The sequence below is a fragment of the Anopheles stephensi genome, chromosome 3, assembly GCF_013141755.1.
Source record: "Anopheles stephensi strain Indian chromosome 3, UCI_ANSTEP_V1.0, whole genome shotgun sequence".
Taxonomy (NCBI): domain Eukaryota; kingdom Metazoa; phylum Arthropoda; class Insecta; order Diptera; family Culicidae; genus Anopheles; species Anopheles stephensi.
Window position 1 is genome coordinate 85,822,858 of NC_050203.1, and position 12,751 is coordinate 85,835,608.

General features: G+C 48.6%; 2 protein-coding genes across 3 annotated transcripts; both read right to left on the reverse strand.

Annotated features, from left to right (window-relative positions):
• Window positions 1–779: 779 nt before the first annotated feature.
• On the reverse strand, window positions 780–7,105 carry LOC118510059. The gene is made up of 13 exons (XM_036051448.1): window positions 6,879–7,105; window positions 6,579–6,814; window positions 6,377–6,507; window positions 5,981–6,318; window positions 5,491–5,915; window positions 5,357–5,422; window positions 5,142–5,283; window positions 4,475–4,606; window positions 4,180–4,412; window positions 3,646–4,117; window positions 1,907–2,361; window positions 1,150–1,215; window positions 780–1,072 (listed from the first exon to the last, which is right to left on the reverse strand). Exons 1-13 carry the CDS (start codon window positions 6,928–6,930, stop codon window positions 881–883), a joined length of 2,940 nt encoding a protein of 979 aa, XP_035907341.1. The 5' UTR covers window positions 6,931–7,105; the 3' UTR covers window positions 780–880.
• Window positions 7,106–7,587: 482 nt separating this feature from the next.
• On the reverse strand, window positions 7,588–11,007 carry LOC118513944 (facilitated trehalose transporter Tret1-like). Of its 2 annotated transcripts, XM_036060332.1 has the most exons (6): window positions 10,771–10,961; window positions 9,271–9,837; window positions 8,827–9,190; window positions 8,426–8,760; window positions 7,948–8,363; window positions 7,588–7,874 (listed from the first exon to the last, which is right to left on the reverse strand). In XM_036060332.1, exons 2-6 carry the CDS (start codon window positions 9,353–9,355, stop codon window positions 7,659–7,661), a joined length of 1,416 nt encoding a protein of 471 aa, XP_035916225.1. In that variant the 5' UTR covers window positions 9,356–9,837; window positions 10,771–10,961; the 3' UTR covers window positions 7,588–7,658. The 2 variants fall into 2 exon arrangements, with proteins under 2 accessions (XP_035916225.1, XP_035916226.1); XM_036060333.1 differs by lacking the exon at window positions 9,271–9,837 and having other exon boundaries at window positions 10,771–11,007.
• Between the last annotated feature and the right edge of the window lie 1,744 nt (window positions 11,008–12,751).

Below are 12,751 nucleotides of genomic sequence, written 5' to 3' on the forward strand. Positions count from 1 at the left end.
TGCTGTGAAATTGTTTGGGACGCTCCTGTGGTCTAGGCCGATGGCGGTGCTGGTCTTTACACGGCAGGACCGGGAATCAAATCGCATCCAGATCGTCTTCCCGACAATCCAACAAAGCGTAAAATCAAGTCAAGGAAGACTAGAAATGGCAGGCCGAGACCTCTCGAGGTTGAACTGCCGAATTTTTGGTTAACTGTTGTATAAAAGGTTTGTGAAATGCAATTCTATTTATGGTGATGATTATTAAGTTTGTGAATTGAAATTTTTAGTAGATATATTCTCCTTAAAGAATAACTTGTACAAGACGCACCTTTATTTTCTCAAATGTGTTTTTCTTATTGCTTATTTATTTTAATTTCAGCGAAGTATCGCTACAAATTCGTAAAATACGATAAATTTAAATTACATCCACATTGTCGAGCAACGGGAGTGGTTGAGGAGTTTGAGATATAGATGGCGCTCGCTCAATCATCGACCACAGACTGCCTGTTTAGCCGATCCACACTGGAAGTCGACGACAAAGGCGCTTCTGCTGCATGGGCACTCAAGTTGACAGTTCAAGCGTCACGTTATGATTTGAATTGCCGGTTATTAGTGCGTGATATGGCAAACATCGAAAAAAAATTAACTAAAAGTATGATATCTTTATCGGCTAAAAATTACTGAATATATTACACATCAAGGAGGTTGGCTAATTAAAGAGCTGCAAAAGAAGCGTTACTTATGAAATATTTTCGTTTGTTTTCCTCGGTACGGGCGGCTACTCTAGCTTATCCTAATTTCGCGTATTTTAAGTTTTTTAAGTATTTTATACATAAGTTTCGTTTTCTTCTCGTATTTGAGACAATATTATTCGTTTCGAAGTGATCCGAAGTGATGCTTATTTCCCTTGGCTCACACTGCCAGGTCTCCCATTTTCCGAACCTTGCTCCACTTCCGTAGTAGCTATCAGTGACTTTCCGCGTGTTTCAGGTAAAAAGATTGTTATTATGATTGCTCCTACCAGGCAAATGATCGCCAGTCCACCCATCGTTCCTGGTAGTCCAACTGTATCGAGAAACACGGGGAAGAGCTTAAACGAGCAGAGAAAAATGGTAAGACGAGGTGAGGTAGCGTTAATTTGGGCCCGATCTTGGGGATCTAACGCACCTTGAGCACCACGAACGCGGACGCCGCGACCATCGTCATGCAGATTGTGCTGCCAATGTTTCTTATCTGCCGGGTGCATTCACGGGCCATGAAAATGGAGAGTTAAAGAGCAAAAGTAAACACATTAGAATGCATAAGCAAACGTGTCCAATGATGACGATGATGGCATGCGATGGAAGATGGGGAAGCAGTGTGGTGGCTGTGGTTGGCTGCTGCAGCCCGTGTCGAATAAATCGTCGTGTGAATAAAGGCGCAGAAATGACATCCAGACGATATAATAATACACATGGGGAGGCAAAGAAAACAAACAACCACACACACAGTCACAGCCACAGAAAGCAGGAATAATAAACATATGCACCACCAGGCGGGTAGGCATACCGATACGCGAACGACGACAAACTGCTGCGACATAACCCCTAAACCGCAGCCACATCCCAATCATGCATCTCCATCGCGGTCCGCACGCGTTAGAGACGAGGGCGAACCGGAGAGAATGTCGATGAACGATGCCGCGATAGCCGAATGCCAATGTCAAGGTTAAGGCTATTTAGATAAACCAACACGCACACGCGGTACGAGTCGAACCGAACTGGTGGGGAGAGAGGGAGGGAGGGACAGCAGCGCACAAGAGCACACAAGCAACAAGAATCCGCCAAATCACCGTGTGCCGGCGATCGGGCATGATCATATGGAACGGAGGATTGCGATTCCGAGTTTTTGGTTGAATGGGTTTGATAGCAAAAATTGATCCGACCTTCGACGGCAACACCTCGGCCATGACGATGAACGGCACGGTAAGCAATCCTAACGAGGCCATCAGGATGCTAAACGATAGGCTGCAGATGGGCAGCAGCTGGCTCACGCCGGTGGATGCGATGGATGGTAGGAAAAAGTGCACGTAGCAGGCGAGTGTGAGATAACCGGCCGCAACACCAAGGCAGGATACGATCAACAGGAACTTGCGCCCTATCCGGTCGACTAGCGCCAGCGAGACAATCGTCCCAAGCAGTTGTACCGTAGCCAGGGCGATGGAGTACAATGAAGCAGGTAGGATGGAATGCTGTGCAGCGGTGGTTGACGATGATGGTGGTGGGCTGGCCAACTCGAAGACGGTGCTGGCGTACGTGATAAGGGCCAGTGAGCCAGTGATTTGGTTTAGGATCATAAGCAACATGCCCATCGCTAGACCCCGGCGTGCTGGTTTCGTGGCTGTTCGGGAGAAGAAGATAGGAGATAGGGAGACATGTGAGTTAACAATAAAGTTGTGTTAAATTAGGTTATCAAGAAGGAAAATCCTTATTGTAAAAATGGGCTCTCGCTTCTTCCGTCCAGCGACCAAAATAGTTGAAGACCTGTTGGATCTACGGATGAATTTGAGTCCCAGAGCTAGCACAGGATATTGTCCTCCATTTTGTCATGAGGCAAATTAAGTTCACAGTGATCACATTTCAGATAGAAAACTTCGTCTTCGTCGTTCTACCTCAACTTCAACTTCAACAAATTATTCCACCAGTTCCCTCACAATTATTCCACATTATAATCGCCCTACAATCATCCGCAAAAAAATGATTTCCTCCCGGCTATTCCCATTGTTACATAACTCGAAGGAATTCAAGGCGTAAAAGCAACGGTTCGATACGACAAATCAAGATGCCACGAAGTCGATTCTTTTCGCGCTGCAACTCGTCCGTCCACCGATAAAGTAATCAAGCCCCTGCTTTTTTTTTATATGCCACACGGGAGCGATAACGGACCGGCACTTCCAAAACGCATCCTATCGCATCGCTGCCGTGCGAGATGTGCATTAGAAGAGTGGTGCATGTTCGGGTCCGAGTCCGTCCGTCCATGCGTGGCGCAAAGTTACGCCACAAGGTGTGTTACACAAACGGCAATGATGATGATGATGCAATTCGACGCTCGATAAACGAGCCCGGTAATCGGATTCAACCCGGTTCATGCGGGAGATTGCATCGGAAGCGCACTAAAAATGCGATTACCTTCCGACAGTGGGTATTTGGGGAATTCTATACAGCTGCCGTTCACCACCGGGCAAAGCAAAGCCGGAGGATCATGAGCACCTTGGGCAAGTTAGACCGGCACAGTACAGAGGCACAACATAACAACAACAAATCAGGCGCACGAGTGTGATTTGTTTGCGTTCGAATACGGTGTTTCTTTATCTCTCAAGGTCAGGTTTGTTGTATTCCCTGAGTAGGTGGTGGCCACCAACACCTATCTGCCCTGCGAACTGCGGTGGGGTACAGGATAACGATAACAGCGCGAGGGGGCATGCGTAGAAAGCCCACCCGTACTCGCTGTAATCGATGGACAGTGATTTGATGGGTTTCCTCATTGAAATTGTGGTTTCTTGAAGCCATCGTTCCATAAGCCGCTGTTTCCCGCGTTTTCTAAGTCCTATCATAGTGTCGCCCATGGTGCCTTATCTAGAGAACGCTAATTTGTGCAAATATTTGACACCTTCGCTGTACTCACAGAAGTCTTTCCACGATAGAGCAGCATCGGGCGCCGTCTTTTCCCGCTCTATCACATCCTTCAGCTGTTGGAACTCGCTCCGGAAAGAGTCGGGCTTTTCAAAGTGTCCTCGTACACCGCGATAAAACATGAGCGAACGTTCCGCCTTCTCGTTGCGATAGGCTCGCAGCAGGCAGGCCGGTGTTTCTGGCAGAAAGAGGATGGCAATTGAGAAGAGTCCCGGCAGTACTAGCACTACTAGTGGAAACGTCTTGAACGGCACCAGCGTGCCGAGGATGAACGCAAGCACGGTGCCCACGTTAAAGCAGACGGGTAGCAGCGATCCAAGCATGCCACGAATGCGAGGATCCGCAATGTCGGCTACAAAGAGTGGTGTGATACGGAAGATGCCTCCGCCGGCTGCACCGGCCAGCACCCGACCTATGCAAAGGTGGAGGACGCTGTTTCCGAAGATAACGCACAGCCAAAATGCCTGGAAAGAAGGAGAAGAGTCCGGATAGGACGGCGGTGTTGATTGTATCCACAAACACGTACCACATTTGGAAGTGCGATACACTGTAAGGCTCTCCGTTTGCCTATCCGGTCAGCGAGCGATCCGAACAGAGTGACACCGATCATTCCACCGATGCAGAGCGATGACCCCAGCCAGGACGTCTCTTCGACCGTCATCGGTCCTCCAACGAGATGCGTATCGTTCGATCGCAAATACTCCAGCGAAGGTGACACCCAACCAAGTGTAAAGCCATGAGCGAGTGAGATGAGGTTCGCTGTAGATTGGCCAAAAACATTGTAAGCTCCAGAATGATGGCCGGCGGTGCCTCAAACTTACCTACGAACGTTCCCAGAAACTGATTTGCTACTGACAGCAACGGCAGAGGAGACTGCATTGCTGGGCGCGAAACTGGCGACACACATCTGCAACCGCACAGATCACAGTAGGTAATGCTTTTCCCATGGCAGTCTCACCTACTGTGATGCGGTGTTTGAACGTTATGGCATCCGGCTGAAACTGCCATAAACTGGCAGTGTGTGTTTGTGTGTGTTTGTGTGGAAAAGGCAAACAGGTGCATCTCGCATTCCCGTGGAAGAATGAGGCTCGGTGCTTATCAAACGCAAGTCAGGATGTCTGTCAAACAAAGGCACGTGTCCAATGGTTAGACGAAAAGGATTAATATGGCCGATAGGAACGATGCAGCACTCGGTGAAGGTGAGTTAGGTTAGGTTAGTGTGAGGCTCAATCATGGTGACTCGTCTAGGTTACATCTCACAGGCAAGCAGTTTATCTCAAGATGAGATGGATATCTCCCAGTAGAATGGGGCTAGCAGTCTCACTTGTGAGGTTGGGGCAGATTCCAAGATAACCGCAAAGAACGAAAACTAAGAGGATTCGAAGTAGACGTGATATACGTCGGAATGGATCAGTCGGAGTCATTCGAAAGGATTTTATTATTTACTAATAAAAAATTGAATTTATTTGCTCGTTATCCATCACTTTTACACATTTTGGGGAGCAATAAGATTTTTCCCTTTGGTCTCTGGCACAATCAGTGCGATAACTGCCACACCAGTGAAAGATATTCCTGCGTACAGTCCCAGCACACCGTAAAGATTGATCGCTTCTACCATAATGGGGAATATCTGGAGGAAGCAACAAATAAGCTTGATTATTTGAAGAGCTCTTCCTCTGCTGCTTCAGGTGATGGCTTGTTACCTTTAGACTGATAAAGGCAAATATCGTGATTGAGACCATGCTTAACGTGTTGCCTGCATTGCATATCTGTTAATCGATAGGAGTGAGAAGTTATAAAAAAAGCCTAACGAAAAACTGGACACAACTCAACTCACCTTCGGTGGAAGCAGCTCCGGCAGTACGAAGAAAGGAATGCTGCACAGCCCTATCGAGAAGAGGTACACCGTGGCAGATAGGCTCACGATCGGGAACCAGCTGTAATCCTGCAGCCAGCTGGTAGCGGCACCATTTACCGTAAGCCAGTTAAACACCGCCAGCAGGAAGATGCCTAATCCCGTACCGAAGGTGGAAATGATGAGCAGCACCTTGCGACCGGCCAGATCGACAAACACGAACGAAGACAATGTTCCAACGATCTGGATCGTTCCCATTATAATGGCGGATGTGTTCGGACTTAGGGACGAACCAACACCGGCAAAGATGGACGCAGCGTACGTAAGGATCGCAAAGATGCCACAGAACTGGTTGACGAACATGAGGAATATGCCGATAAAAATGCCCAGCTTAGCTTCGCGAGATTCTGTGGATTCGACGAGCGATTAGACATCGTTCTATGAGACGTTCTAAAAAGTTAAAGAAACCTACTAAAGTCATCCAAAGTGAGGCGAGAGTTCTGTCCGGTGTTGTGCTCGATAAACTTCTGCAAATTTTCAAACTCCTGTCGGAAGGCATTCGTTTTTTCTGCTGACGTTTGAATGCCCCGATAGAACATGAACGATCGTTCAGCTTCCTTAGCTTTACCCATCTTTAGACACGTTTGAGGGGTGTCTGGTACGAAGCACATCAGCACGGTAAAGAGCAGAGGAAGAACCAGCATGGTAAGGGCCACAGTGTGATACGACAGCACATCCCCGATGACGTACATTAGCAGTATTCCTCCGTTGCTCGTTAGCGCTAGGAAGGAGCCAAGAATGCCACGGATTCTGGAACAGAATAAAAGCCTCTCAGGATCCGTATGTTTTGAAGCTCACATTCACTCACTTTTTATCCGATATGTCCGCAATGAATAGCGGGAAAACGACGATGATGCCTCCCCCAGAGAGACCGGCAAGAAATCGGGCAAGATATAGCTGATGGACGGACGTAGCTAAGTACGTGATGACCCAAAACGCCTGTTTCAGCACACGGTAACAAAAAGATTTGCTTGAATGTCCTAAGAGACCCGGTCACACAAGACACTTACCGAGTGAGGTATTACGAGCGCCTGTAGTGTCCGCTTGATGCCAATCTTTTCCACCAAGTACCCGTACAGGAAGGCTCCGAAGAGTGCACCGAGACATAAGATAGATCCTATCCAAGAACCTTCCTCTACGGTGGCGGGTCCATTCTCGAGCAATGTTTGGTCGGGTGACATCAGTACGGGCAGGTAGGGCGATACCCATCCTAACGCAGCTCCATGCGACAGATTGATGAGGTTCACTGTAAAACGAAGATGTCATCCAAATGGGACACTTTGATCCGGCAGGATCTCCACTCTACTCACTAACACCGGTGGCAAAGATTTGATTGCGAACACCCTTGCCAGAAGTAGTCATCGTTGGATGAGTTTTTCCCGAGCACCAGCCACCTTGAAGAGAGATCTACATTTGGCCTACACCTAGAGCGAATGGTGTGCAGCTTGCAAATCGGCGAAGCTGACTTGTCCGGTGCCTTTACTTATTTTCTGCCACAAGCCACCGAGCTCTTCTTCTCCCGAGAGCATCTTTGTGATTGTTGATGGCATTGTTTGATAAGCGTAAATCAATCCACATTAAGTACGAGGCGAGTTCTGACATTTTGCACTAGCTCACGCCGCATAGTAAACAATGTCATGCCAGTCGCGTGTAGAACTGGGATGGTAATACCGGCTATATTTGGGCTGAGTTGCTGAGGAGATGCACTGTTTGTATCCAGTGACGTTGGCAGTGGTGTGTAACGTGGAACTGGCCGATACCGGTAGGTGGATTTTAATAAGCCGTGGTTGTTAAGTTACGGTCCGAGCTGGTCATTGTCATGGCGATCATCTGGTCGGCGAGTGGGAAATGAAGTTATAATCGCGCGACACATAAGCCGGTGATAAGCCGGGAAGTGATTAGCGCATGTTGTGAAACTAGTAGAGACTGTTATGGCGGCGTTTGTCTGGGTTTGCACGTGTGTTTAGAATAGTTGTGGAATTCTTTCGATTTCTTCACAAAAGCGATACTCGGCTCGGCTGGTGGATCGGAACAGAAAAATAATAGCAAACTTTATTTGTACTTATTGATCGAATGTCGTAAAGGCAGAATCACCGTTTGGTTTCGCTTTGTATGTTTAAGTTTTTTCCTTTCGTTTCCGGTATCAGGAAGATGATGACCAGCACACCGACCGCACAAACGCCCGACGATATCCAAACCGTACCATGGATGTGGATACTTTCCATCAGGATTGGGTAAAGCTTCACGCAGACGAACGCAAACATGCAGAGCAGTGTGGCGCTAATGGTGCTTCCGATACTGCGAAGCTGGAAGTGAGAGTATTTGGAGGAGTTATTCGATATGAGAGATCGCTTCGGACAGAGGAATAGCTGATCTTACTTTCGCTGGCATCACCTCCGGCACGATAAAGAAAGGAATATTGGTAATACCGATAGCGGCTAGGAAGAGTGTCATCGCCAGCGCCAACACTGGTAACCACTCGACGCCACGCAGATCGTACCCGATTGTGAGCAGATATGAGTGAGTACCGAGTACAGCCAACGCCAACCCGACGCCCGTCGCCGATAGGAGCAGCAATATCTTCCTTCCCACACGATCGATGATGGTGAAGGACGTGAGATTGCCGCAAATGTTGATGATAGCCACGAGAACAAGCGCCACGTTCGGGTCGATCCCCGTCCCGGACATCTGGAAGATTGTGCCAGCGTACGTGAGAATGGCGAAGATGCCACTGAACTGGTTGAGGGCCATCACGAACACGCCTATGAAGAGGCCTCGTTTCGCTTCCGGTGTAGCTGGAATGATTCAAGTGACGTTCAGGGAAAGTAGACGGGACAAATGGGAGAAAGGTTCTTACTGAAGTCAGCCCAGCAGATACGTGACTGAGTGCTTTCCGTCAGGATGAAGTTTCTCATCTCATCAAACTCCGCTGTAAACTCGGCCGTCTTGTGTCGTTCATCGGGAATGTTACGATAGAACATGAGCGACTGTTCCGCCTCCAGCAAACGTCCCTTACGAAGCAGACAGTATGGCGTCTCGGGCAGGAAGCTCACCAGTATGAGGTATGCGGCGGGAGCTACAAGCATAATCTTCGGTATGACATAGTACGGAAGATAGTTGCCTGCTGCGTAGATAAACGTCAGCCCAATGTTGATGAAGATGATCGTCAGCGATCCCAACGTTCCGCGGATCCTTAGGGATAAAGAAAAGTTACAGTCACAGTACTCAGCGAAGTGTTTCAGTGCAGGAAGGGCTTACTTTTTATCTGCAATATCAGCTATGTACAGTGGTACGACGCTGACTACACCACCGCCAGTTAGTCCACTGCAAAACCGTGCCCAATAGATGTACCACACACTGTCACCGATCAGGATCAAAGTCCACAACATCAGGTGTGGTACGGATATGAGCAGCAGAGCCACCTTCTTGCCGAAGTACGTGTGAATGATCGCGAATAGTATCGTGCCGATCGTACCACCAATGCACAGGGTCGCTCCAATCCAGGACGCTTCCTCTACTGTGATTGGTCCACTCGGGAGCGGTGTGTCCGGAGATCGCAACAACGGAATGATCGGTGCAGGCCATCCAACCGTAACTCCATAGCTGGCTGTGATGATGTGAACTGTGAAGCAGAGGCGAGAGAGAACCAATCACACTTTACCCATCGTACGCACAGCTTCTTGCAGAGTGTTATCACTTTACTTCTAAGCACTGCCAGCACCTGGTTCAGGTTTTCTCGGGCCCAAATACTTATCGGACGCAGTTCGATCGGTTGCTCTTCCACCATGGCGGGGTACAAATTTGCATTGTTTACACTTCGCGATCACAATCAAAACAACCCGCAGACGGTCGGTACGGGCAGAAACTTTGACAATTATCTAACCGAATCTAATATTAAACATCCATACGGGGGACGATCGAGTTGCGCATGCGCCCAGGAAGCTCCTCATGTCCAATTCGCGACCCGATCGCTGTCAAACGTTTATTGACTGACGGACGTTCCATCTATTTGAATTTGTCTGATTTAAATGGATGTTGCAATGTGATCGCTGGCCTGCTGACGTCTTGCCTTTAGGGCAGCTCTTAACTGGACGGGTTCGTAATGTAGATGCTGTTGACTTGAAAATTCAGATGTAAACCTAGGCCAGTGAACTGTTTCCATCTGCATCACAACCAGTACGCAAGGAGCAATGAGGTCATGTCTTGTTCGCTGTTGGCATCCATTTATTCATCACTGTGTCCTCGGAGTATGCGGCGCCGATGTAAATCCTGTCCCCGATGAATATTGGAGAGACATTTTGCATTACCATCCAGGGGTTTTTCGTTTATTGCGCAGCTTTCCAGCAGGGACAACTTCAACGGCAACTTTGTTGCTTTGGTGTCGCAGACCGAGGTTCTCTAAGCTAATTGTCTTGCTTCGGAAGAATCTTGCAGAAGAAGATCGTGGTCGTGTGTTTGGGGCAAACAGCACACCCCAACGGAGTGTCTAATGAACAGATCATACACACGCCGGAATCGGAACCGTCTAATGGCGGAATAGCGCGTCCGGGAACGCAAGAGAAAACCCGAGAAGCAAATTGAATGATAAAGCGTAAGCAAAGTTCAAGCCCCCGATGCGTGTTCTGCGACGGTCTCTTCCGGTTGGGTTAGAAGAGCTTTTTCTAATGTAAATGATTGTTTGTGGTCGGTGGACAGTGCGACACGGTTCCAGTCTTGCGACGTCATTCGCATGCAGCTTATCACCGGTGTGTGACCGTCTCCTCTTCGCGGGTCTATTTGCCCATTTATTATAAACTATTTGCCAAAGCGTTCGCTTGGTACTTGTGCCTAACGCTCACACACAGACACAAACGTTCTCACGCAGACGCATTCTTTCGCGCGCAAGAACGATCGCGCCGGACTGATCTGGACTGTCCACGGGAGTCCCGAGGCGAAGACAGGTTCGCACCTTGCCGATTGGCTTCGTTTCGTTCTTTCGTTCGTTCCCCTGTTTTCTATTACTTTATGCTTCACGATGGATTCTACTCCCAGTTCTAACTGCCAGGTGACTAACAACCCGGGCCGGGCCTCTAGCAGACGGGAGAGAACTGCAGTTCATTGAACCATGCGCAACCCGGTGAGTTGTGGGTGTAGTGCGTCATCGTTCCCACCGCACGACGACATCAATATGTTGTCGCGCTCCACGCCAAATCGCTTACTTACCGGCTGCGATCGCGGCGAACTGTTTCCAGTACCGGCGTGATAGAAATTCCAAAAACATGCTCAACTACCCTCACCTGGGCGCGGTGGATCGGGCCACGAGCACGAACTCACTGGGAAAACTTGCACCTAGGGCACGCACCGTTGCGATACTGACCCACCACGTCATGGGTACGCTTCCGGCACGCTTCCAGCAATCTGAGCGTTGTATGCAAATAGCTCGTGGCCAGCATCAGGCCATCTGCGGATTGGGCGGGTGATGATTTTATCTTTATGGTATCACCTTCTTGCGTCCCAAACGGGCACCGGTAGTGATTTATGATCTGCAAGATTTGTTCTATACCGGCAGAACGTACCAGATAAGAATGGCAAATGTTTGAGTGTCATCTGTGGACATTGGACATCTGGGAGAGTGGTAGAAGTCTTTCGGTCATGTCTTGACGAGAGGAGCGAAATGTAAAGTGTAGTTCAAGCTTGAGACTGTTTAGGGTTTTCTATTTCGAGTTGGGTTTATTTTAAGCGAGGAAGCTTCTACTACTTATCAGGCGCTACAACCGCTTTGCGGTCTTGGCCTGCTGCAACAATCCTCGATACCGCTCACGGTTCAGCGCCGTCGTCTGCCAATCCGTTATCCCGGCCGTTCTGGTGGACGCATCAACGCCATCACTCCATCTCAATTTGGGCCTACCACGCCTCCTCTGTCCTTGTGAACGGCCTTAAAGGACTTTACGGGCTAGGTCGTCCGGTGTCATTCTTATGACGTGACCAGCCCACCGGAGCCTGGCGAGTCTAATGCGCTGTACGATAGTGAGATCATCGTACAGCTCATAGAGCTCGTCGTTGTAGCGACTCCTCCATTGTCCTTCCACACATACGGGGCCAAAAATCCCTCTGAGCATCTTCCTCTCGAACGCGGCTAAGAGGGCTTCGTCAGTTTTGGACAGAGTCCATGTCTCAGAGGCGTATGTGAGTACTGGGACTATAAAAGTTCTGTACAGTCCCAGCTTCGTCCGTCGCGACAGGTATTTAGAGTGGAGAAGTTTCCTCAGGCTGTAGTATGACCGGTTGGCAGCCAGCACCCGTGCGCGTAACTCAACATCAATGTTGTTGTCGGTGCTGACTTTTGACCCCAGATAGGTGAAGTTTTGGACGACTTCGAAGGTGCGGCCACCTATCTGTACATCACCCCTGTGTAAATCAGTGTTTGTTAGCAGGGCCGCTGGTGGTGCAACCATCATTTTGGTTTTCGCCTCGTTAATCTCCAACGATCCAGCTCGATCCTTTGATAAGCTTCTGCTACATAGGAGAGCCTCAAATCAATGATGTCTATGTTATCAGCGTATGCCAGGATCTGGATTGACTTATAGAAGATGGTCCCCGAAGTTTCCACCTCTGAGTCATGGATGGCTCTCTCTAGCGCCAGATTGAAGAGGAGACAGGCGAGCCCATCACCCTGGCGCAGGCCCTTGGTGGTAGCAAAGGGCCCTGAGAGTTTTCCATCCACCTTCACCTGGCATGTGATGTTGGCCATTGATGATGGCCATCATTATTATTGATGAATTGCAAAAGTGACAAAGAACTCATAGGATGTGAGATGAACTAGCAGTCATATGGGAAATAATAGAATATAGTAAGATAAGAGCATCAATAGTCGAAGGAGGCCTTCCAATTAGTGGATTTGGTGAAACTACATCAACAATTTCGGATCTTCGAAGTTGTGCGACGCCTTTGTGAATTTTAGCGAGACTGGAGTCTCAATCGCCTGCTGAAGACTTCAAGCATGATTGAATCCGCACAAGATTATAACGTAGAGTTTTTTCAGGTCAGTTCAGACCTATATAAAGCACCAGATAATGTGATTACTATGGAATCCCCAAACGATAACGATAGTGGACCAAGGATTATCTGCTTAGGATAGGATGTTTATGGTCCAATAAGATAAGAACGGTGATCGATTATATGCTTCAAGCACGGACTATATAGC

Excerpts from the sequence above, each read along its gene's own strand:
- LOC118510059 (XM_036051448.1), bottom strand. The coding sequence starts at position 6,930 with ATGACTACTTCTGGCAAGGGTGTTCGCAATCAAATCTTTGCCACCGGT. Across the intron at positions 5,916-5,980 it reads CCTCACTTTGGATGACTTTA|AATCTCGCGAAGCTAAGCTG; the intron begins GTAGGTTTCTTT and ends TCGAATCCACAG. Across the intron at positions 4,118-4,179 it reads GTATCGCACTTCCAAATGTG|GCATTTTGGCTGTGCGTTAT; the intron begins GTACGTGTTTGT and ends CCTTCTTTCCAG.
- LOC118513944 (XM_036060332.1), bottom strand. The coding sequence starts at position 9,355 with ATGGTGGAAGAGCAACCGATCGAACTGCGTCCGATAAGTATTTGGGCC. Across the intron at positions 9,191-9,270 it reads GGTGCTGGCAGTGCTTAGAA|TTCACATCATCACAGCCAGC; the intron begins GTAAAGTGATAA and ends TCTGCTTCACAG. Across the intron at positions 7,875-7,947 it reads CGGAGGTGATGCCAGCGAAA|CTTCGCAGTATCGGAAGCAC; the intron begins GTAAGATCAGCT and ends TCTCACTTCCAG.